This window comes from Tupaia chinensis, unplaced genomic scaffold (genome assembly GCF_000334495.1).
Source record: "Tupaia chinensis unplaced genomic scaffold, TupChi_1.0 Scaffold000559_1, whole genome shotgun sequence".
In the NCBI taxonomy this organism is placed as follows: Eukaryota; Metazoa; Chordata; class Mammalia; order Scandentia; family Tupaiidae; genus Tupaia; species Tupaia belangeri.
The window spans coordinates 94,646-120,210 of NW_006160071.1; the positions used below are offsets into that span (position 1 = coordinate 94,646).

At 47.5% G+C, this 25,565-nt stretch overlaps 1 protein-coding gene across 5 annotated transcripts in view; it reads right to left on the reverse strand.

Annotated features, from left to right (window-relative positions):
* Window positions 1-308: 308 nt before the first annotated feature.
* LOC102473879 (MAGE-like protein 2) overlaps window positions 309-25,565 on the reverse strand; it is a 28,896-nt gene continuing 3,639 nt past the window's right edge. The window contains exons 1-4 of one of the 5 annotated variants that reach the window (XR_335871.3): window positions 19,828-19,867; window positions 18,835-19,106; window positions 17,159-17,299; window positions 16,078-16,799 (exon numbers count right to left, since the gene is read on the reverse strand). Coding sequence is in view for 1 of the 5 variants with exons in the window: in XM_027775394.1 (XP_027631195.1) it covers window positions 766-835; window positions 17,159-17,302 (214 nt within the window). In the remaining 4 variants the exon portion in view is untranslated. The other 4 variants (XR_003550942.1, XM_027775394.1, XR_001371071.2 and 1 more) reach the window with 4 other exon arrangements.

Below are 25,565 nucleotides of genomic sequence, written 5' to 3' on the forward strand. Positions count from 1 at the left end.
TTGTCAACATCGTATTTGTGTACTTAATCTCTCTTCACGATGATGACAAAATGAGAACAATTCTGCTTCCTTTCATCTCCTCTCCACCCCCTCCACACCAGTTTTAATTGATTATGCTATTTTTCCTAGTTTTTCTAGTCTTTGCTTTTGTTTTTATTTTCCATGTGCTTCTAGAGAGAGACAGAAAGGAGAAAAGCAAGAAATCACCCCCTGGGGAGATGGCCACACTGCAATCTCTTCTCCTCCATTCTCCTCTAGGAATTTTGGGCACTCATGCACACACATGATTTTCAAGCTGCCGGGTCCAGGACTTGAACCATGGTCGACTACATGGGAGTCCAGCGCCTTAACTACCATGTCACCACTGGCCCCTAGTTTTTCTGGTTTTCACTTTCACACCTTAAAATACTCATCCCTTATTGTTTGGTTGCTCTACCTTAAAGTTTTACTTTACTGCATCTGTGAAAACGTGGGAATTCCGTGTTCTGATACTGTCTTCCAACTTCTGTTCGTGTTGGTCTTGGCTCGCTATGTTTCTATCGTGGCGTGATTTACACAACGGCAGTTCTCTTCCCTCGCTGCAATCCCCCTAACAGCTTCACCTTGGGCCAGTGGGTAGAGCCGGTGTCTGGAGGGCTACGATCCCTCATCATCATCCTTAGGGGAGGCACGGGCAGCTGACTGTCCACTGCTGTTTTCTCTTCCTCCACGGAGACAGAAGAGGCCAGATGAGAGATCTGTGCGTCTGCTGAGGTGGTCTTCAGCTCACGGTCTAGAAGTTTCTTCTACTGAAGCAAGAAAGGTGGTCACAGGCTGCCCCAGGGTTCCACAGTTCCTGCGGTGTAAGGCGACAGAACAAGTGGGCTTTTCTCTCTCTTTCCTGTCATTCTTATCAAATCTCCTGGAGTTTAATCAAGAGTGTTTTTGTTTGTTTGTTTTATTTTGTTTCGTTTTATTTTTGTTTTTTGGGAGAGGTTTTTCCTATAGGGTTCATGTGCACACCAGAAAGACACAGAGAGACAGAGAGACAGAAAGTGAGAAATCACCCCTCAGGGGGGATGCCCACGCCACAGTCCCTTCTCCTCCGTTCTCCTCTTGGGATCTTGGGCACGCACGCACACGGGCCCGGCGTGAGTTTAAGCCACCGGGTTCAGGACTCAAACCGCGGTAAACTACATGGGTGGGAGTTTAGTGGGTGGGAGTTTAGTGACATAGCCATTATGCTAACCGCTGGTCCCTGTTTTATTTATTTATTTTTTTAAAGGTGTTTGTCTTAGGGTGTGTGCACTTGCCAGAGAGAGAGAGACAGAGACAAAGATAGTGAGAGAGAAAGTGAGAAATCACTCCCCGGACGGGAGGACCACACCACAATCCTGTCTTCTTCATTCTCCTCCCAGGATCTTGGGAACACACACATACCCAGCATGAGTTTTAAGCCACCAGGTCTAGGATTTGAACCTCAGTCGGCCATGTGGGAGTCCAGAGACATAACCTCTATGCCATCTGCTGGCCCAGAAGGGTGTTTGTTTGTTTGTTTTAACATGGCACCAGAATATACCAGCTTATCAGAACAAATATGATGTTATCAAATCAATATAGTATCAGGATAGGGATAGGAAACTAGGTCAGAGCACACAATAAAGAATCTAAAGTCTGCGTGAGGATTTTAAGCACAAGTATAGTCCTATGAGGTGGGGATTTATTTTTTCTCTTTCATTTATTTATTTTTACATTTTTCCACAAACAGAGGTGGGGATTATTTATTTAATTAATAGGTTTTGCAAATGACACGTGTGGAAAATGCAACTGTACTCATCCCACCTCATACCATATACAAAAACACATGCCAAATTATTCATTAAATACAAAAGTCATAAAAGGATGAGAAGAAATTCAAGAAAACTATGTGACTGCGGCAATAACTTTGTTTCTTTTTAAATTATTTATTAAAATGTATTCATCGGGACCAGCAGTTAGCGTAATGGCTATGTCACTGGACTCCCACGTAGTTGACCGCGGTTCGCATCCCGGACCCGGTGGCTTAAACTCACGCCGGGCGCGTGTGCGTGTGTGCCCAAGATCCCGAGAGGAGAATGGAGGAGAAGGGATTGCAGCGTGGTCATCCCCCCTGGGGGGGTGATTTCTTGCTTTCTATCTCTCTGTCTCTTTCTGTCTGGCGAGCGCATGCGCCCTATAGCAAAAGCCACTAAAAAAAATGTGTTCATCATTATTTCTTTTTTAAAATTTGACCAAAGAGAGACAGAATTAAAGAGAGAGAGAGAGAAAGCGCGAAAGCAAGTCACCAGGTCCGGGAGTCAAACCACAGTCGGCCATGTGGGAGTCCAGCACCCCAACAACCATGACATCTGCTGGCCCCGGCAGTAACTTTATTAACCAAGGCCAAAAAAAAAAATCTCTGGGGGAAAAAGTAGTCACAGATGACTATATGAATATAAAAACTGATATAATAAATGTACCCGAAATAAGATCAGTGTACTAAGGTCAGGAGCAGTGAGTTCTCAACAGACATGGCTGGTAAGAGTCGAGGCCTGCCTCCAACTGGAAGTCTGACAAAGTGACAGAAAAGAACAAATAAAGACAAACAATTCAAAAGAAAATGGACAAAGAACACGATTAGAGGATTCATAGAAAGAAAATCCAGGAGGCCTGGTGGCGGCTCTGCAGTTACACGATGCTCTACGTGGCCAGTCCCCGTGGGAAGGCTGCAGGTTATGTCCAGAGACCTCCGAACACAGCAGCCATGTCTGTGCCCATGACCTGGGAGAGCTGAGGCCGGAGGTGGATCGCGGCATGAAGATTCTGTTAGGGGTGCTACCTCTCTGTGTCTCTCTTTCTCTGTCTTTATTGCTCATGGAAGAAATAAACTAATTCTTTTTTAAAAGACAGAAAAGCAAAGACCAGCAGATGGTATAATGGTTATGTTGCTAGACTCCCATGTAGTTGACCATGGTTCGAACCCCAGACTGGTAGCTTAAAACTCATGCCAGGTGCATGTGCATTCATGCCCCAAATCCCAAGGGAATGGAGGAGAAGGGATTGTGGGAGGGCCATTCCTTCGGGGGGGGGGTTGGTTTCTCGCTTTCTGTCTTTCTGTCTCTTCAGCGAGCACAAATGCCCTATAGCAAAAATCTTTAAAAAAAAAAAAAAAGAAAAGAAAATTCTAAATTCTAAACATGGAACAACTGCTCAAGTTAACCAGCAGTTTGAAAGAGGCATATTTGCATAAAAATAAGATGTTATTTTATACATCTACTCATTTTGTATTTGGTATAAATCATTTCAATTATTTTCTACAGAGCCTATCCACAAAATTAACCAAAGAAACAAATAAGTAGATTTAGTTATATTCCCTGACTAATAAGCCGGACTAGAAGCCAGTCATTAAAGAGAGTTGCAAAACAATGCGAGGTGATGTTACCCTTCACATTGATTCTTGTTTTAAAATACAAGCGTATTTGTGGTGTTCACATGCATGATTATTGCTATTTAAAATAAATCCAGAAGTATTTTGAAAACAATTCTCACTGAATGAAGATGATAAGAAAATGATCAATTTAATTAGGAAAACAAATAGACAACTCAATAGAAAAATTAATGTACTACAAGTGGGAAGAAAGAAGCCCCTGGCTGTGGCCGCGTGGGGAAGGCTCTCGGCAGCTCTCCGGGGCCTCTGCCAGGAGAGAACTAATTCCATTCACAAGGGATGCATCCTCAGGACTTAATCACTGACCCCCAAACCCCACTTCCTAATATCAGCACAGTGGCGATCAGTTTCCGAAATGAATTGTGAGGGGTGGGTGGACACAACTCTTCAGACGATAGCCACAGATGTCACAAAAAGAAGTGTCAAATGACAGCTGATTATAAAAAAAAGGCCCTCCATAATTTTATTATTTAAAAATATATCATAAAGTTTGTAGTATTGCAGGACCAACAGTTGGCATAATGGCTATGTCGCTGGACTCCCATGTAGTTGACCGCAGTTCGAGTCCTGGACCTGGTGGCTTAAACTCATGCCGGGCGTGTGTGCGTGCATGTGTGCCCAAGATCCCAAGAGGAGAATGGAGGAGAAGGGATTATGGCGTAGCCATTCCCTGGGGGGCAGTGATTTCTGTGCCTCTGTCTCTGTCTTTCTGGTGCGCACACACGCCCTATAGCAAAAACCTCTCAAAAAAAATGTTTGTAGTATTGCACAAATGTTAATTTCCTGGTTATGATCATTGTCCTGTGATTATAGAAGATGTTAACATGGGGGAAGCTGAGTGAAGGGTATGTAGGATTCTCTTTACTATTCTTGTACTTTTTATTTTTTAACTATTTATTTATAAATTTAATTCTACTTATTATTACTATTATTATTTTAAGTTTGCTACAGGGCATGTGTGCTCACCAGAGAGAGAGAGAGAGAGGGAAAGTAAGAAAGCCAACTACTAGGTCTAGGACTTAAACTATGGTTGGCCATGTGGGGTCCAGCGTTTAACCATCACGCCACCTGCTGGTCCACTCTCTCTTTTCTTTTTTTTAAAGAGAAGTAAGCCTTTAATTAAAATGGCTAGGTCCACTCTCTCTTTTCTTTTTTTTAAAGAGAAATAAGTATTTAATTAAAATGACTAGAAACCAGCCAATGGCGTAATGGTTATGACTCCCACGTATCCGACCGTGATTTGAATCCCAGACCCAGCGGCTTAAAACTCATGCCAGGCATGTGTGCGTGCGTGCCCAAAATCCCAAGAGGAGAATGGAGGAGAAGGGACTGTGGCACAGTCATCCACCTGAGGGGGGATTTTTCACTTTCTGTTACCTGTCTCTCTCTCTGGTGAATGAACATGCCCTATAGAAAAAATCTCTCTCTAAAAAAAAAAAAAAAATTAAATAAAAAAATTAAACCGGCCAAGTCAGTTACTTTTTTGGTGATTAGTCAAGGAGACCAACTCCCGTGTTCTCCTCTGACTCCTCGAGCTCTTCCTTGGCTTAACCTTGGGGGCCGTAGCAGCCATGGGTGCAGAAGGATCAGCCCAAAGGCTTTACTTTGTCCAGCGAGTGAGAAGATGGAAGCAGGTTCCACAGACGAAGCCGGGACTTGTACCCGGGTGATAGCCCAGGTACTAATGCAACAGCGGGGTTACCCATCTGCACATGGGGACTGGGGGCGCCGAGGACACCCTCTGGGAAGTGAGCACGCAATTTCCTCTGTGACTTCGGGGTTGAAGGTGCTTCCCTTGTTGAACACCTGCTGGGTGGTCAGCCCTGAAGAGAACGGGGAAAGTTCAGCACGCTCAGCGACAAGGCTTCGCTGGCGCCCACTCCATGGCCAGTCTCAGCCAGCCGGATGTGACTCAGGGCTCCCATGGTGCCCCTGGGGATTTAGTGTGGTGCTTGCTATGGTTTGAATGAGCATCCCCACCAAATTCATGGGTTACATTTGAGCTCTTGTGAAGGTACTAAGAGGGTGAGTGGGACCAGCAGATGGCTATGTCACTGGACTCCTATGTAGTCGACCGTGGTTCAAGTCCCGGACCCGATGGCTTAAACTTATGCCGAGCATTTGTGCTTGCATGCCCAAGACCCCGAGAGGAGAATGGAGGAGAAGGGATTGCGGCATGGCCACCCCCTGGGGGTGCTTTCTCGCTTTCTGTCTCTCTGTCTCTCTCTATCTTTCTGGTAAGCGAATGTGCCCTATGGCAAAACCTCTCAAAACAAAAACAAAAACAAAACAAACAAAAAACAGGGTGGGAACTTACTCCAGCTGTGGGAGGAAGACATGGAGCTCTTGCGAGATGATTAGGGATGGTAGTTATCAGGGACCTGAATCCTGATGGGTCACATATGGAGAGAAAGACACACAGACACCGCCTCACTTCACTTTGCTGAAGCTCCTCCCCTCCCCCACGTCCATCACCAGCAGAAAGAGCCTCACCAGATGTCATACCTGACCTTCGACCTCTAAACCATGAGAGGAATAACCCTCTATTTTAATAAATTACCCGGAATCTGGTCGTTGTGTTATTAGCATCAGAACAAACTAGAACAATGCCTAAGCCCTGGAAGAAGGTCTTCTCAGACCCCAGACCAGTGTCCTGGTGACACTGCAGCTTCTCCCTGGACAAGGGAACCAGCACAGGCAGCAGGTGGCCCTTCCCGGCCAGAGACAAGTCCCCGGGCTCAGTGAGGTCCTCCCTGGCCAACACAATCCCACATTCTTCCAGACAAAGGGCACCAGCTTTTCCAGGGTGGGGTCGTTTCCAGATGTCCTCCGATGGTCTCGCGTGCCCTGGCGTTCTTGCCCATTGGCACCGCAGCCTGACCTCAGGGGGACATGCGGGTCTGCCTCATCTGCTCGGACCTCACGTTGTCTTCTCCCACAATGAGGCATTCTGAATAATCATCCCAAAGTTAGGAGTTTTTTTTTCTTTTATTCATTCATTTATTTTAATTCAACCAGAGAAAGACAGACACAGAGAGAGAAGGAAAGTGAGAAAGTAAAACACCAGGCCTGGGGCTGGAACCATGGTCGACCATGTGGGAGTGTCCAGAGCCTCAACCACCACGCCACCTGCTGACCCCAAAGTTAGAGGATCTTAAAGAAGTAGTTGGACTTCTAGGTCACGCCGACTACCCTGGGCATCACAGCAGTGCGGCAGAAATTGTCACTCAGGGAATTAAAGGTGAGGCGACCTGGTAAATGTCATATATCATGAAGTCACAAATTTACCTACATTGTACTTAGATGAGCCAATAAAATTTAGCTTAATGGTTGTATAATTGATTTAATCTTCCCTATGAACTTTTTTTGTTTCTTTGTTTGGAGAGGTTTTTGTTATAGGGTGCGTGTGCTTACCAGAAAGACAGAGAGAAAGACAGAAAGCTAGAAATCGACCTCCCAGGGGGGATGGCTACGCTGCAATCCCTTCTCCTCCATTCTCCTCTTGGGATCTGGGGCATGCACGCACACACACCCAGCATGAGTTTTAAGCCACCAGATTCGGGACTCAAACCACAGTCCACTGCATGGGAGTCCACCAACATAGCCATTACGCTAACTGCTGGTCCCCGGACACGTGCTTCTCAGCACCGTTAGCTGTTTGCCCTGCATCATACTACCTGGTTCTGACACTGGCAGATGCTCGCTTTGCCAGTAAAGGCTCCTATGAGACTGATGGTGCCGCTGAGTTACTAGAATTTCCTTCCTTACTAATAGAAACTGACGGGAAGGGATTACTTCCTCTTCAGATTTGGTCAAAAGCGATGACGTAATTTTATTACGGGACCACAGAATGAGCCTTCTTACTGCTCCAAGAGCTACTTCATGAGGTCAGCTCTGTAGCACCGTGGTTAAGGGAGTAGATACCACGTGGCTGACCACGGTTGAAACCTTGGCCCCAGGGGCTTGAAAACACACTAGGCATGTATGCGTGCGGGCCCCAAATCCCGGTCAGATGGAGAAGGGGTTGTGGCGTCACCACGCCCCACTGGAGGCTGTTTTTGCTCACCCCTTGCTCTCTCTCTGTCTCTGTCTCCCGTTAGAGAGTGCACGGGCCTTCTAGCGATTTTTTTTTTTTTTGGCACGTGCGCTCTCCAGAAAGACAGAGAGACAGAGATAGAAAGCAAGAAATCACCCCCCAGCAGGGATGGCCACACCACAATCCCTTCTCCTCCATTCTCCTCTTGGGATCTTGGGCACGCACGCACATGCGCCCGGCGTGAGTTTAAGCCACCAGGTCTGGGACTCAAACCGCAGTCTACTACATGGGAGTCCAGCGACATAGCCATTACACTAACTACTGGTCCCTTCTAGCAATTTTTTAAAAGAATCATTTAATTTAATTTATTTATTTACTTTTTGATTTTACCGAGACAGAGTAAGAGAGAAAGGGAAATTGAGAAAGAAGCCACCAGGTCCATGACTTGAGCCGTAGTCGGCCATATAGGAGTCCAGCACCCTTAACCACCATGACACCTACCGCCCCCTCTAGCAATTTTTTAAAAAGCTACTATAAATAGTTTTAGGAGCATATATTAAGATTGTTGCCCTCAGTTATGTTTCTTGTGAAATATACAAAAAAAATTTTTTAACTTATTCACAAATGTGTGTGTGTGTATATGCGTTTATCTATATATTTAAAGTAAACACTCTGTAGACATGTAGGTCAAGAAGTGAAACATGCAGTCTTCCTTCCCTGTGGCTTCTTCAATAACCTCTGCCTCCCTCCCGAAGTCTTCAACATTCTAACTTGTTAATCTAGCTCTCACTCTTAATTTAATTTTGTTCTGTTTTTCTATCAGTATGTGCACTTTCTAGAGAGACCTAGAGGAAGACAGAGAGAGAGAAAGTGAGAACTCGTCGCCCAGTGGGGATGGCCACACCGCAATCCCTTCTCCTCCATTCTCCTCTTGGAACTTTGGGCATGCGCACACAATCCCGGTGCATTTCAAGCCACCGAGTCAGGAAATCAACTGCACAGTCAGCGATGGAGATCCAGCCACCTTAATATCCATGCCACCTGCTGGCCCCTTACTTTTTTTTTTTTTTCAGTGCTTCACTTATACAGTTTCCTTTTACTTACATTTAAGATTATGTATTTGTATATATGGAGCAAGAGTCTATGCATTCATTTGTATACTATGTTGCTATTTGTTTTTCCAACACTATTGGTGAGAGTCTCCCGCGTAGTTGTGTAGCTGTAGCTCATTTCTTTTCATGGCTGCATAGTGTTCCTTAGGAGGAATACCCCTCACTTCATGACTGAGTTCTATTCTCATGACTGCACTCTTAAGCAAACAGGTCAATAAGTGAGAACCTTGAAGGTGATGTCTTATGGTGTGTCATGGCACCTTAGGGTATGTATTTTTCAACAGAGAGAATAACGTAATTCTATCCATACGAAAAGTATACGTTAGATATGCACCAGAAAGCAAGACATACCACAATACAATAACATAAATCTGGTGTCATAATTTTTATTTATTCTGAATAGTATTATAGGTGCCCAATAAAGTGCAAATTCATAAACAAAATACATAGTCTTATGTGATTGTGAATGCTTCGTGTAGCCAATGCTAACTGACAGCAGGAACGAGACAAAGATGAAGAACGAGATGCAGACTGAAGAAAGGGATTCCCCCACACTGGAGAACTGATTGTAAGTCTGAGCAGTCACTGAACAAGCGGGTTTTTTTTTGTTTTGTTTTGGTTTGGTTTGGTTTGGTTTTTATCTTTTGCTATAGGGCGTGTGTGCCCGCCAGAAAGACAAGACAGAGAGAGATAGAGAGACAGAAAGCAAGAAATCACCCCCCAGGGGGGATGGCCACACGACAATCCCTTCTCCTCCATCCTCCTCTCAGGATCTTGGGCACGCACGCACACGCGCCTGGCGTGAGTTTAAGCCACGGGGTCCAGGACTTGAACTGCAGTCGACTACATGGGAGTCCAGCGACATAGCCGTTATGCCAACTGCTGGTCCCGAACAGGTAGGTTTCTAAGTGAGGAGTGGCTGTCCCACATTCATTTACCCACTTGACTCTAAGTGGACCTCGAATTGCTTCCAGATGTGGCTGCGACTGTGGCTGTGTGCACTCTTGGGTACGCATCTGGCGTGACTGTGCCCAAATCACTCTAGGACAGTGGTTCTCAAACGTTTTGGTCTCAGGACCCCTATTAGAAGAAAGAACTAATAGAGAGGCATGACATTAGTGGGACACAGAAATGGCTGATTAGCTGTGGATGATAACGTGTAGTATTTTCAACTGGACTGGTCTGAGAAGTATTTCACGTTGGGAAAATTCTTTATACAAGCAAAGTGATATATAGTGATTGAATGTTTAAAAAGATGAGATTAAAGATAATACTAATAATCTGAAAAAAATAAGTACCAAATGTCCCAAAGAGCTTTTTGTTTATGCAAGTTTTTTTTATCTATTATATTTGCCTTATTAGAAATCAAAGAGACAACCCTCGAAATGAAAGGATATGTTTGCAAACTCTCCCTGGGACAAGGGACTGATAACCAAAATATGCAGGAAACTCAAGCAGCAAAAAGTAATCAATCCGAGTAAAAGCTGGGAAATTGGCCGAACAGACAGCTCTCCAAGGAAGACGCGAACGGCCAGAACCACAGAAAGATGCTCAACATCCCTCATCATAAGGGAGATGCAAACCAAAACCACAATGAGGGGCCAGCAGTTGGCGTACTGACTATGTCGCTGGACTCCCACATAGTCGACCGCAGTTCGAGTCCCGGACCCGGTGGCTTAAACTCACGCCAGGCGTGTGTGCGTGCGTGCCCAAGATCCCGAGAGGAGAATGGAGGAGAAGGGATTGCGGCGTGGCCATCCCCCCTGGGGGGTGATTTCTCACTTTCTGTCTCTCTGTCTCTCTCTGTCTGTCTGGTGAGCGCACACGCCCTATAGCAAAATCCTCTCAAAAAAAAAAAAAAAAAAGAAAAGAAAAGATACTAAAACATTTTAACTCCATTTGCACATCTCCAGTGTAATGTTGTATATAGTTTTTAATCCTCCCTAGTCATTCATATTGTGTTAGGATCCTCACCTTGTCCCCAATGGTGGAGTAAGTTAGAGTGCAGGTGGAGGGTAGAGCGCTGGGAGAGTAAGGGGCACTTGGTCACCTTGCTGATAAAGGTCATTATAAAGACTGTGGCAGACAGGCTGCCTCCGACTGACTTAGAGAACAAAAAAAGAAAGGAAAAAGAGCTTAGGCTTTGCATTCTCGACTCAAGACTCATGGTGGAGACATTGGAAAGCGTCTACGGCCACCTTAAGATCAGAACTTCTGGGAACCAGCAGTTAGCGTAATGGCTATGTCGCTGGACTCCCACGTAGTCGACCGCGGTTCGCATCCCAGACCCGGTGGCTTACAACTCACGCTGGGCACGTGTGCGTGCGTGCCCAAGATCCCGAGAGGAGAATGGAGGAGAAGGGATTGCAGCATGACCATCCCCCCTGGGGGGTGATTTCTCGCTTTCTGTCTCTATGTCTCTCTCTGTCTGTCTGGCGAGCGCATGTGCCCTATAGCAAAAAACCTCTCCAAAAAAAAAAAAAAAAGATAATCTCTTCTCTTTCTCACCTTGTCAGCTAAATGCACAACCCCTCCGGGGCCTGTGCACGAACCAAGAAAATCACGTTAAAGCCAAGGAGGTGCAACTGTGGGTTTATTCACCCGGAAGGTGGAAGGACCCACCGAGGCTCGGTGACGAGGCTGAGTGAGGTCTTGCAGAACAGCGTTTGTCTTAAACGGGGACCTGATACAAGGCGCCATTTCCCCCAGAGCAGAATCCACAAGGTGGAAACCAGAAAGTGAAAGTGGGAGTGGCTCCTCGGGGTATTCCGCCCACTCGTACTCTTATGCAATGTTGGCTTCCTAAAATTGCAGCTTTGGAGTGGGAGAGCTGGAAGTCCTAAGGAGAAACACTTCCCCGAGGGACACAGTCATGTTCCCTTGAAGTGGAAGCAGAGACGGCCTCTGGGCCACTCGGGGCTAACCATGATGTCAGCCCAACAGGCAGAGAAGGCCGCTTACTAAGCTGGGGCGACTGAGCTAATTACTGAGAGAAAGCTGGGTTGCTGCCATACAGTTGGATAAAGAAGGATCAGAATGGAGCCCAGAATATTCACCGGAAATCCTTTACAAGCCCTTGTCCACAGTATTGGCCCACGTCTTCCCACAGCCCACGGCACTGCAGCAATGCGATGAAGGGCCGTGAACGTCTGGATCCTTCGGGTCGCTCCACGGGATAGGAAGTCCCCACCAACCAAAGTATCAGAAAAGCGTAAGGGGGTAAAGCGACTGTCAGTGTAAGCTTTGTGTCCACCCCCATTCAACCCTGCCACCTGACACGAAGAGTCTTGTTAGAGTACAGGGTTAGGACTGCGACCGGAATCACCTCGCTCTGCATTGACAGGAGAGCGCCCTGGGGTGCGGGCTTCTCTGGGTTAGGGATGTGAGCTTTCAAGACAGAGCACGAACGGGTGCTCAGGGCAAGAGGGATGGACTGCGCTCCTCCCGGTGCCTGGGCCACCCTTCTCTGCCCAGCTCTGGGGGCCCGCCCCCCGGGCCTGCTGCTTCTGCTTCCCTGGCCCTCTGGGATTAGCCGCTGGCAGGCACTGGCAGGAGAGTGGAGGGCTGGAGGAAAGAAGCCAGTGGTGTTTTTGTTTGTTTGTTTGTTTTTTAAAGAATTATTTTATTTGACTTAATCTGTTTTTAGTTTGACCAGAAAGGGATAGAGTGAGAGACAGAGAGAGAGGGAAAGTGAGAAAGCAAACCGCCGTGTCTGGGATTCAGACCACAGTCAGCCATGTGGGAGTCCAGTGCCCTTAACTGCCACACCACCTGCCAGGCCCAGAAGCCAGGATTTCTATCCCTCCTGTTCTGAAAGTTGTTGCTTTCTTTCCCCCACGGCCACAAACCCCACCAGGTAAACCACCCTCTAAGGCTACAGCTTTCACTGGCTCCAGGATCCAACCTTCCCTCTCACGCCCCAGCAGGCTGAGTGTGGAAATGGCTTCCCACCATCACCTGTCCCTGAATGCCTCACCGTCCATCGCTGGACCTCGTAACCCTGCCCACAGGATCTGGTAAGTAGTCCCCTCCCTAGTCCATGTTTCATTAAGCCCCTGAATCTGACGCCCATTTCCTGTTAGAATCCTGACGGACATGTCTACATTGACCACTTCCTCGCTTCTCATATCTCGGACCGTCTACGTGAGATCGTTTTCCTCATGAGCAACCGAAGCGCCTTTCTTCAGAGAAGGCGAGGTTTGCTTCTTCCCTGTGGCCTAGCACCAGCTTGGTACCACGTTTATTTCTGTTCCCCTCATCCCAGGAGACTATTGAAAATTGCAACTGAGGGGCCGGCAGGTGGCATGGTAGTTAAGGTGCTAGACTCCCACATGGCTGACTGAAGTTTGAGTCCCGGACCTGGTGGCTTTCTCTCTCTCTCTCTCTCTCTCTCTCTCTCTGTGTCTAGTCAAACTGAAATAAACAAATGATAAAGTTAAATGAAAAAAGTTTTTAAATGCAGCTTACGTTATAGTCAGAATAAGATAGAACTCGTCATCAGTCTAAACCAGCTTTGAACGTTCTGCTGACTTCTCTGAGTCCCCTCGCTTTCTAAATTTTAGCTGGCAAAAGCCTCACCGAAGGGCTGTCTTTCATGATCCTGCAAAGAATGATTTTAGTATTTTATCCAGAACTTGTGGAAGGTTGATCCACATAGCCCGGCCTGCCATTATCGAAAAAGTGAGAAAATCTTGCCCCCTCATAGATTATTTTCCTGATTTTGCATGCACTTCCTATTTTACATAATCACTTGGGGAGAATCTGTCTTTAAACCTTGCATGGCAACTATGACAATGGAGCAAAGCCATTGACGTTCATGATATCAAAATGATGTTACCTACTGTTAAATAACAAGTTAGCCCAGAACAAGCAGCTGAAAACAGCACACGTTCATTATCACACGACGTCTATGGCCAGGAATCGGAGTCACAGCTTAGCTTGGTCCTCTGATTCACCGTTCCTTACTAGACCCAATCGAGGTGTCGATTCAGGGTCCGCAGACTCAGTCGAATGCTCTCTCTGCCTCCAACCTCATTCATTGGTTTTGGCAACACTTGGTTACTCGCGGAGAACTGGGATGAGAACACCTGGTTACTGCCAGCTGTTGGCCAAGGGCTTCAGTTCCTTACCACGTGTCTCTCCAAAATGGCAGCTCACAATGCTATAGTCACTTCCTGCATTTGCAATGAAAACTAAGAGGAAGGGGACCAGCAGCTAGCGTAATGGCTATGTCGCTAGACTCCCATGTAGTCGATCACGGTTTGAGTCCTGGTCCCAGTAGCTTAAACTCACATGAGGCGTGTGTGCGTGCCCAAGATTCGGAGGGGAGAATGGAGGAGAAGAGATTGTGGCGTGGCCATCCCCCTGGGGTGTGATTTCTTGCTTTCTGTCTCTCTGTCTCTCTCTGTCTTTCTGGTGAGTGCACACGCCCTATAGCAAAAAAACCAAAAAACAAAAAACAAAAAACCACTCTCAAAAAAAACCAAAAAAACTAAAAACTAAGGAAGGGAATCAAGGAGAAAAATAGAGAGGCAAGACATGCAAGAAACACAGAAATGGAGGGTCACCTGTTGATGATAATGTGTGTGGTTGTCTTCAACTGGACAGGCATGAAGTGTATTCATGTTGGGTAAATTCACTTTACAAGTTCTAGTGATGTATAGTGAGTCAATGTATAAAATAAATTTAAAAAAAAAGAAAGAAAATAAAAGAAAACTAAAAGGCAAAAGAGAGACTTTGCTAACAAGACGAGTCGCAAGGGCCAGATGGTAGGGTGTGGTACAGTGTGGTGGTCTGTGAGGAAATTCCACATGGGAAAGTTCCTGGTTCAGATTCAGAGATCACATCAGGCACGTTTTCCCATGACCTAGAGCTGCAGAAGGGTGCAGGTGGACCGTGGCGTCAGACCCCTGCTGGAGGTGCAGGGGAGGTGCTCTCTCCTTCCTCACTCCCAGAGTAACCAGCTAAACAGACGCAGAAAACGACAGGAGCCCCACTCTTCGGCAGTGTCATTTTGGACATGACATCTTTTCTCTTTTGCTATGTTTAGCTGGTTCTAAGTAAGTCACGAGGCGTGCTCGTACTCAGGGGAGCGCTACACAAAGGCCCGAGTATCCGACGGCGGAGATCACTGGGCGCCATTGTGGAAGGCGGGCAGACCTGATGTCTCAGTGCCCACCTGTCTCCACTTTCCATAGCTACACGCCTATTTTAGCATCTCTGCAGAAGCAGAACGACAGAAAAGTGTGTCAGGTTTTGTTTGTTCGTTGGTTCGTTTCGAGAGAGATTTTTGCTGCAGGGCAACTACATGGGAGTCCAGCGCCCTAACCATTATGCCGCCTGTTGGTCCCAGACAGCGAAGTTTTCATGATGTGTGCCGTGTGTAATATCTCTACTCTCAAAGCAGTTGGTTTGGCTTCTCCAGAAAGTTCATCAGATAAATAACTCTTCCCACAAGCAACTTCTGGTTGTCAGTAAGCCCTGCTATGTGGGTATCCCCATCTCAAGAGTACAGTCGCTTCTTTTTGTTCAAGCAGCCCTTCAAAGACAGAAGAGCTGTTTGGCCATGCTGTTTGAACACTTGTATGAATACAGTTCCAAGATCTCGTCTGTCTTGAGTCTGATTTTTGCTGAAGAAGAGTGATAAGTATGTGCCCCAACCTCTTTCTGCTTATCCTCCGCAATTCTTTGGCCTGATACTAAGCTCGAATTATTTCTGGACACACAACTGAAGAGTGTGAACAAACCCTAACGTGCTTGGAATTTCTAATTCCCTCATAGCCTTTGCCACTTTTGTTTAATTATCAATGACAACTACTGATTTTCCATTCTACCGGGGCGGGGGGGGGGGGGGGTCAGAAAAATGATGTGGTTTTGCATAGAATATCATAGAAAAAAAAAGTACGTCATGACTCCTCCCACCACCGAGTACATTCTACAAACCACACCCACTAAGTTGCTAACTGTGTGTGAGACCCAGAATTATCTCAGCAACCAAGGAGAAATACGGTTAAATGCATCGCTTAACTATGCAGGGAGAAGGCCACCTAATCACCTCTTCCTATCCAAATGTTTCATATCGAAGAGTCAGAAGTAATAGTGCCTACAGTAATTCTGAGCACAATTTAATATATGTTTAAGATAAGTTTTATAGAAAGAACTTTCTCATTTTATTTCTTATCATTATTATTCAATTTGCTATAGAGCATGCGTGCTCACCAGAGACAGAGACTGGGAAAGTGAGAAAGCAAGCTGCCAGGTCCGAGACTCAAATTGCAGTCGATTGGGAGTGGGAGTCCAGCACCTCAACCACCGTACCCCTTGCTGGGACCCTAGAAATAACTTTTAAGAATCATAGCTTAGGGTCCAGGTGGTGTGGTGGTTAGGGTGCTGGACTCCCACATGGACGACTGTGGTTAGAGTCCCAGACCTGGCAGCTTGCTTCCTCACTCTCCCAATCTCTCTCTCTCTCTCTCTCTTTCTCATCTTTCACTGGTCAAATTGAATAATAGTAATAAATACAATTCTTTTCAAAAGAACCATAGCTCAGGGCCCAATTGCATTGGCACCGTTGTATGGTGCTGGAGCCACGTGGAAGACCAGGGTTCTGATCCTGGAGTGGCCTGGAACATGTCAGGTGTGCAAGCATGCATATGATCTCAGTGGGCTGGACACTGGGGGACTGCAGTGAAATGAGAGCTTGTTGAAGACATCTGCTTCTCTCTCTCTCTCTCTCTCTCTCTCTCTCTCTTTCTCTCAATAAAATAAATAAAACTTGAAAAAAAAGGCAGCTTGGGAAATATTGAAAATTCCTTACTTTCCACTACTGAAAATGGTTGACAGTATTATGCAGTCAAATTGACAGCTTTGATTTAAGGGTTTAGCTTCAATAGACACAAAACTATAAAGAATTTATCTTTGTAAAGTATTCTTATAAAATCAGTTGTTTTGAAGTTTGATTAGTGAGAACAAAATGTGTTTGGGGCCCTTAATTTGCAACACTTTCTTATTTTTTTTTTCACGCTCTTTGCATTCATTATGTCTGGATCAAAGACGATTTATCATGGAAGTTGTTATACATGATTTTGGAAGCACTTTAGTTCCACTTCAAGAAACTTGAATCAGCAAAGTTGTCAATCTTTCAAAAAGCCATCTTCACAAATGCGAAGAATTTTCAAATAACACTTTTTCTTACAAGACTCATGGCCTAAGTGGAATTAAATAAAATACAGTTATTAAAGATGATTTTCTTTAATAATATGAATACTAGGACATCAAATAATTCTACAAAGAAGGCTACCTACCATAAAAGTGGATTTCCATTTCATCTAATATTTGCTCTTCTGCCTCACGTTATTGACATTTTTACAACCACTTGTGGGTTCCAAGAGGAGAAAATATTCTTCCTAATAGTGTCTAGCTAAAGCATCCTTAATACTGAAATATATATATTCATACCAAAACCCAGTCAATTTCCCGAGTTGTGTGACTGCATGGAAGTTCTCGATCATTGTTTTGGGCTTCAACACCAGGTGCAGTGTGAGGTGCTGTGTCCTCAGGACTGACCTCGGGTTCATCCAGCTGCCCGAGTGTTGATGGCCGACAGCTTCCACCGACTCCTCCCTGCCAAGATTGCTTTCAGGAGAAGAGCACTGCCTCACCAAGGTCACAGCCCCTTCCAGGGTCAGGTCCCAGCCAAAGACTGGTCTGCTAAAGCAAAAGAAGTGGGAGGTCATGAGCTTGAGGTCATCTTCGTACTTTGAGTACTTAACTAACAAACCACAGCTTAGCAATACTTTTTTTAAAATAATTATTTATTATTTTTAAATTTGATCAGAGAGAGAGAGAGACTGAAATCAAGTCATCAGGTCCAGGACTCAAACTATGGGTCGACTACTTGGGAGTCCAACACCTTAACCACCATGCCACCTGCTAGCCCCAGCAGTACACTTTTTGGAAATGAATAGCTAAGTTTCAGCCAATCATAAACAGCCAAGCTTCAGCCAGTCACAGGCTGCCAGCTGATAGGACCGTGCCCAAAGAAGGCAAAGGCCTAGCTGTAGCCCATCAGGTGACTCCAGACCTGTCTTCTCAGGCTGGCCCTGCTGGGTGCAGCTCCCTGAGCCTCTTTTGGTTCTGAATACCGCCCAGCTCATGACTCGTTCTTTGCTTAAATGAACTTTGTTAAATTTGTCTAAGTTTTTTTTTTTTTTTTTTTTAAAGAGGCCAATGTGTGTTCTAAAGGCCCAGTCTCCTTGCCCCAAGTTGGAACGCCATCTGTGGGTCCATTCAGTCCCTGCAGGATTGCCTGGGACCTTTGTTACAACGGAACAGGATTGAGTTGTTGGAAAAGTCATGACGAATTTCTCTGTTTTTCTATGCAACATCCTTCATGACTTTTCCAACCCAATAGTTTAACTTCTCTCACTGCCTCAAACGCTCCCTTCACGCCCCACAAGGGTGACTTCTGAGAGCTCCCCCATTCGTTTCCTGAACTCTAGTCTCTGTTTCAGAGTCAGTTTCCCGAAGAACCGCCTGCAGCCAGCAGGCTTTCCTGACCATCATTACTTCAGCCTCTTACCCTTGCGAGTATGTTCATTATACACACGCACACATTTATACTTTGGTAAAATTTTAATCTCAAATACACGCATATGAGATTTTTTCCTCCAAGTTATGTTCAACTGCTTAAGTCTGAAAGGGACTATGAAGAGCTCAGTATCAAATGGGCATGATCAACCTTGTCCATATTACCAATGTTACCACCGCACTGGCTAGATATGACGGTAAGCCACGTGATCACAGATCAGGTTCAGGGATGCCAGAAATGACCTTCAAGTTGCCATTCAGTGTTTGGCCCTCAAAAGACTGAGCTGGAGCCAAAGTCAAACAGGAAAATTTAAATAAACACTGAGGTCGAAGCTGAATTTTAATGCAACCCACGTGTGGGCGTGCGCGTTTATTTTAGCATGAAGTAAAATATGGGAAGACACACAGATCGACGTGTGTGCTCTATTGATTTCCTAGGGCTACTGTAACAAAATGTCAAAGTGGCTTAAAACATCAGAAATAGGGGCCAGCAGATGGCGTGGTGGCTAAGGCCCTGGATCTTACATGGCGACTGCAGTTCGAGTCCCCTGTAACTTACTTTCTCACTTTCCCTCTCTCTGGTCAAATTTTAAAATAATAATGATAAATAAAATTAATCTTTTTAAAAGAGCATTAAAAATATATTCCCTCACAGTTGGGGAGGCTAGAAATTGGAAGCCAAGGTGTCAAGAGGGCCATGCTCCCTCCGAAGTCTCCTTCCTTGCCTCTCCTGGCTCGGTGTTTGCCAGCAATCCTTGGCGTTCCTGGCTTGTGGATACAGCACTCAGGTCCGCGCCTCCATCATCACATGGTCTTCTTCTCGGTCTCCTTTCTATCTTCAAAGATCTCTCTCTTTGTCAGGTATCCAGCTACTGGATGTAGGACCCACCTAACTCAGTAGGCTCTCCCTTTAACTTGATGGCATCTGTCCAGACATCCAAATAAAGGGCGGGAGATTAGGATTTCAACATATCTTTCGGGGGTTGCGATTCAACCCACCGTAGATCTGAGGCATGACTTGGGGTGGAGAGACCCCTGGGGAGTAGGCAGGAAAGGGAGGGGTCAATAAAGGTAAGTAAAGAAAAAAGGATGAGAAAGGAGTAGGACGGCCTCCACCGGTTAGATTGTGCTGTCCACACAAAGCGTGCGCGTGTGCATGAAGAGAGGAGCGTAAAGAGCTAGCTCCCTAGCGCTCTGTAGGAATAAGTCAGGCCAGGCTGCTGTGGGCTTACTACGCCGGCCCCGTCTCGCACACTTCAGATAAAATACATTAACTCCTCTAGTGTTCCTGGTGCTGTCATCAGATGGGGCAGCAGAGCTGTGTCGTGTGAAATTTTTTGTTTCTTTGGGTCCAGATCTCTAAGGTTAGAGACCCATCCTAAGATACAGAAGCAAAAACCACAAACATGAGTAGCGCAGGAAAACAGAAGTTTTAATAGAAAAGTAAACAAAAAAGAACTACGCCTCCACGCCAGAAAGGCATGCCAGTGTGCAGCTGCCAGAGGACAACTGCCCTGGGCATGGAGTTTGGTCTGACTTTCATAAACTTTTTTATTATTCTTTTAGAGGTTTTTGCCACAGAGCACATGCACTTGCCAGAGAGAGAGAGTGAGACAGAGACAATGAGAGGGAAAGTGAGAAATCACCTCCTAGGGGGACGGCCACACTGCGGTCCTTTCTCCTCCATTCTCCTCCTGGGATCTTGGGCACGCACACGCAGGCAGGAGTTTTACGCTGCCGAGTCTGGGACTTTACCTGCAGGCAGCCATGTGGGAGTCCAGTGACATAACCACCATGCCACCTGCTGGCCCCTATAAACTTTATTTTCAAGAATTATTTAGTTTTGGGCCAGCAGGTGACGTGGTGGTTAAAGGTGCTGGACTCCCACATGGCTGACTGCGGTTCAAGTCCTGGACCTGGCAGAGTAATCTCTAACTTTCTCTCTCTCTCGCTCTGTCCCTCTTTGGTCAAATTAAAATAAATAAATAAAGTGAATGAAGTCAAATAAAATAATTCCTTATAAAAATGTTTAAAAAGAATTACTTGGTTTTATCATCATCATCATTAGTATTGTTATGTTTAATTTGCTGTCGGGCACACGAGCTCACCAGAGACAGAGAGAGGGAGAGAGAAAGTGAAAAAGCAAGCTGCCAGGTCTAGGACTTAAACGGTGGTTGGCCATTGGAGAGTCCAGCGCCTTGGTCACTGTGACACCTGCTGGTTCCTAGGTGTTACGTTTATTGTGGGGTCTTGTCATGAGTATTTGGGGGGAGAGGTCTGACAGTGTAGCCTGACTTTTTTGTTTGAATGTTGGGCTTCATATGCGTTTGTACACTTCTCTGTCAGGTAAGGAGCCTGAGGACTGTGCTTACCCCTTCACGCACGCCCAGGGTGGACTGAAATTCTGAGCATCTGCAGAGGGATCATCTGCCCGCTTACGGCCCCAGTAGAAATAGCATGGCGACCAAGCATCTCGGTGAGACAACCTCTCCTCTCTCGGCGCCACGGGTCTAGCTGTGGGGTCTAGCCCCAATCCCTGGTAACAGTGGCTGACATGTCAAAAGTCCCCTTTGTTGGAATATTGGAACTCCTGCTCATAACACGTACCTATAACATGACTATTTTTAAGTTATTTAATTTTATTATTTTAATTTGTTATAGGGCACGTGCACTCACCAGAGAGAAACAGAGAGAGAAGGAAAGCGAAAAAGCCAGCTGCCGGGCCTCAAACCATGGTCAGCCATGTGAGAGTCCAGTGCCTCAATTGCCACGCTACTGCTGGGCCCCCATCACTATTATAATCACACCCACTTATGGACGGCAAAACCGAGGCACACAGAAACGTAAGCAGAAGGCGTCTGAGCCAGGATTTAAACCTGGGCTTCCTACCTTCAGAGCCCGTGCTCTTAGTCATGTTGCTGAGTGCAGTGATTCTGTCCTCAGAAAACGAAAACACGAGAAGTGTGCATAAACGCTGAGCATTTCAGAAGACACTTTACATTTGAAGTGTCAGGATCAAAAATTAAATTTTGGATTCTGACCAGCTCTGTTGGGGGTCACAAACGAATGGCTGCTCTGATTGGCTTATACCACTGCATATGCCCAGCCCACGCGTCAGGGCCACGCGGAGTGGGTTTCTCTCAGGAAAGAGACCCCATTACCAGGAATAGGGGAAGTGGATGGCAACGGACAGACTCGCAAACCCCCTGAACCTCACAATAACCTTCCCTCCCTCTTGCTTAGACATAAGAGCACAGGGCCAGCAGGCGGTGTGGTGGTTAAGGTGCTGGATTCCCACATGGCAGAACCACGGGTCAAGTCCTGGACCTGGCGACTTGAAAATCACACTAGGTGTGTGTGCACACGTGCCCAAAACCCCAGGAGAAGGGAGGGGGAGGGATTGCAGCATGGTCGTCCCTCCTGGGGGTGATTTCTCACTTCCCCTCTGTCTCTCTCTCTCTCTTCAGTGAGTACACGTGCCCTATGGCAAAAATCGGGGGGAAAAAATACTTATTGTAATAAGAAAGAAAAAGAAGAGCACAGATGCCGAAGGCCCTTTCCTTACAAAGTGAGCATAAAACACGACCAAGGCAAAGGGAACTGCGGCGGGAGAACCCCAGCACAGGGCACACCCATGCGTCCACGCCCCTCGCAGGAGCGGTCACAGGAGGATGAGATTCGAGGTCTCCACAGCCCTCCCCACTCCCCAGCAAAAACTGCCTTTGTCTCCGGTCCCTACAAGCCCTCCAGGGGCAAGCTACCATTTTGGATTATTTAATGGTGCAACGGGAGACGTCTGCTGTGTTCGGGCCCCCGTCAGTCTGAGGGTAATTCCACCTGTAAGGATTAAGTGGTGCTCTAGGAGCGTCTGGGGTTGGGGCTGAGCCTCCACGTGGAAGGACTCCCTGGTGGTGGCGCTGTAGAATGATCTGTTTAAGGGCTGATTTCTCACTAGGATTCTCTACTGCTTTGATGTTCAAGACCCGGTGCCTCCTTTTCTCCACCACTAAGAGCTCGGTCCTTGATTCGGACCAATTCCGGGCAGGCATCTTCCCACCTAGCGGTTTCTGATTCAGGAAGCTGTGCGTGGCCATGCGGAGGCAGGAAGTCCCTATTTCCCGAGGGGTAACTGGAGTGGTGGTGCTCAAGCCTCAGGAGTTGATGAGAACGGTGGCCTCGGTGTCTAAGGGGCGGGGGTGTGAGAATTATGGATAGAGAATAGCAGAGACTGGCAGGAATGGTGGTATTAAGAGTGCCAACGTCTGATGGGAATGGTGGCCCCGTGCTTGGGGGAGTGTCCCAGGGGCTGATGGGAACAGCACCCCCTATGTATTCGGGATCAGTGGGCATGGTGGTCCCCGAGCCTCAGGTCTGTGGGAGTCACAGTAGCTGGGTCCTAGGTGCTGAGGGATTTGGAGCCCTGTGTATCAGAGAATGACAGAAATAGTGACCCCCTTGACTTAACTGATGAAAGTGGAGACCTTACCTTTCAGGAAGTAACAGGAATTACGTTCTCATCCCCAGGGGCTTTAGCGAGTCATTTGATATTCACTCACCCTTCATTCTCTCCCTTGGCAAACATTTCCCCACGCCCCTCTTCTGAGCCACACCCACGGGGTGATGCTGAGGACAGCAGTGACTCAGACCTACCTAGACTGTGACCTTAACGAACTCCCAGAGACAGACCCAGACACAGAAAATCATGACACAATGGGATCAGGGACCAGGGGCAGAGCGATGATGGAGGTACTGTCCTGACCCGTCTACAGAACATCTGGGGTGAACGAAGGGGAACAGTAACTCTAGATCCCACGTCAAAGGCAGGGTCTGGCAGGGTCCTTCTTAACCCACATGACTTTGTGTGTATGGCAAGTCCACACGTGCCCCATGGCAGTCTCGTAGGAGTGCATTTTTGCAGGGACAACCCCCTTCCAAAGAACAAGCTGGAACCTGGAGCCAAAGAGGCCCGAGTTTGAAGCCCTGATTCCATTACTCACGGAGTGAGCCTGGGCAACTCACTGTTCAGACCTCAGTTCATATCTCATACTGAGGTGGCTGTGTGGCCCGTGATGCAATTACCTTAACTACACCCAGGGACCAGTCCCACGGAGTCATTCAATAAAGGCAATTTGTAATCATTATTGTTATCCCTATCATTAGTGATTAGCAACATTTTTTTAAAAACCTAGAAATATTTATCAAATATCTGAATTCAGGGACTTAAAAGCATTGGACAAAACCACTAACAACAAAAATAATGAAAAACTCTTGGGCCGGCAGGTGGAGTGGTGGTTGAGGCACTGGACACCCACGTGGCCAACCATGATTTGAGTCCCAGATCTGGCAGCTTGCTTTCTCACTTTCTCTCTCTTTTGTCAAATTGAAACATAATAATAATAATAATAATAATAATAATAAATAAACTTAAATAAAAAAATTATTTAAAAAGATCATAGACATGAATATTCATATTAGTTTATGCAAAAAAACTCCCAATTTTCCAACTGATGGATAAATTACAAATAAATAAATGTACACACTGGAATGCTATATGGCTATAAATGAAGCGGCTACCTCCATACACACGGATACAGGAGGCTCTTTGGGGTGTAGTGTTAAAAAGAAAAAGATAGAGAAAAGCAGAAGGCCTGCCAGCGGTCTGGTGGTTAAGAGAGCCGGACGGCACACTGCTACCCATGCTCGGTGGCTCAAAATGCACCGGGTGCATGTGCGTGCGTGCCCCAAACCCCAACAGACTAGAGAGATGAAGTGATTGCGATGTGACCATGCCTGGCCCCCAGAACCGCCTCGATTTCCCGCCCGTGCCTTTGCTCAGGCTGCGCCCTCTGCCTGGACGCCGTGAGGGCTGCCCCTCAGTCCACCACCCCATTGTGGGGTGCTTTCGCCCTCTTCCTGTTTCTCTCTGGTGAGCAAAACGCTCCCTCTGGCAAAATTTTCTTAAACAGCAAGGTGCAGAAAAATGCATTCCAAACCAGGTCAAACAGGAGGGGTGTGTCTAACACATGTGCACAGGTGTGGCGGGGGCATTCCTCCGCTGGTTGTCCCCACAGAGAACTGGTGACTGGGGACAGAGAGGGAAGGGAATGCATTTTCACTAGTGGAGCGAGTCACTAGACCACCGGCTGACTGTGCTCGCTAAATGCCCCGCACTCCTTCCGGACCCTGAGGCTCTGCCTCCCACCACACCCTCTCCTTGCTCCCGGTTCTCCTCTGGGAACCACTCCCGTCTCAGTTCCTGGGCCAGACTCCAGGGAGCTGTAGCTTCCAGCCTCTTCCCTGTCCTCCACCTCCTCCAGCCCGGCAGGGCCCCCAGCCTCCCTACAAGCTCTGTCTGGCCAAGGCTAGGGCCCTCCTCTCTGGCCCTGGTCCTGGCCGCGTCCTACCGCCTCTCCAGGAGGAAGGAGGCCTCCCCAGCCGCACCACCCCCGCCCAGGGATCTGTCATTTCTGATCTGTCCCTGCCCTTCCCCTTGCTCACAAGCCTCCATCGCTCCCTGTCACCTTCAGAAGTCTAAGTTCCCAGCTTGGCCTCCAACACCGAGACCCTGGTCACGCCCACTGCCCCCAACCTCATCCTCTCTGCTTCCTTGGCGCCCACGTCTAAGGCTCCAGTGTGACCCGACTGCTTCACTGCCTGGCCCCCCCAGAACCGCCTCGGTTTGCTGCCTGTGCCTTTGCTCTGGCTGCGCCCTCTGCCTGGGCGCCGTCAGGGCGGCCCCTCCGTCCACAATCCAGTCCCGAACTTCGCGATCCCGGGGGCCGGCCCGACCACGCCTTCGGAGGTCTCCCGCTGCAAGGATCCCTTCCACCCCTGGGCTCCCGGACCCCTCTGCCATACCCAGAGCACCCTGGAATGGGAACTCCGCGGCGGGTCTGTCCTCCATCAGACCGTGACCTCCGTCTGCAAGGGCAGTGACGGGTCTGAGCCACCTCTGAGTCCCCAGGGGGCGGGGAGCGGGTGTGTGCGGAGACCAAGGAGGGAGGGGGCGGGAGAGGAGAGCCCGAGAGGGCAGGCCTGTCTGGGGAGGGGCTGCTCAGAGCAGGGAGAGCGGGAAGAAGCCCTGGCGAAGGATGGGACTGGGAGCGAGAAGCAGCAGGAAGGGCTCAGGAAGGGAATGAGACCTCACAGAAGACCCGCGGGCGCAGCAAGGAGGGAGAGGACGCGAGAAAGGAAGGACAGACACCCGGAGCCAGGGCAGGACAGAAAGGAGACAGAAGGAGCGAGACCAACCGAGACTGACAGGGGCAGAGAGAGGCAGGAAGAGGGAGGGCGGGAGCGGGAGAGACAGGGAGAGAGACACCGCGCAGAGCCGGGAGGGAGGCCGGCCAGGAAGGGGGAGGCGGCGAGGAGGCAGGGAGGAGCG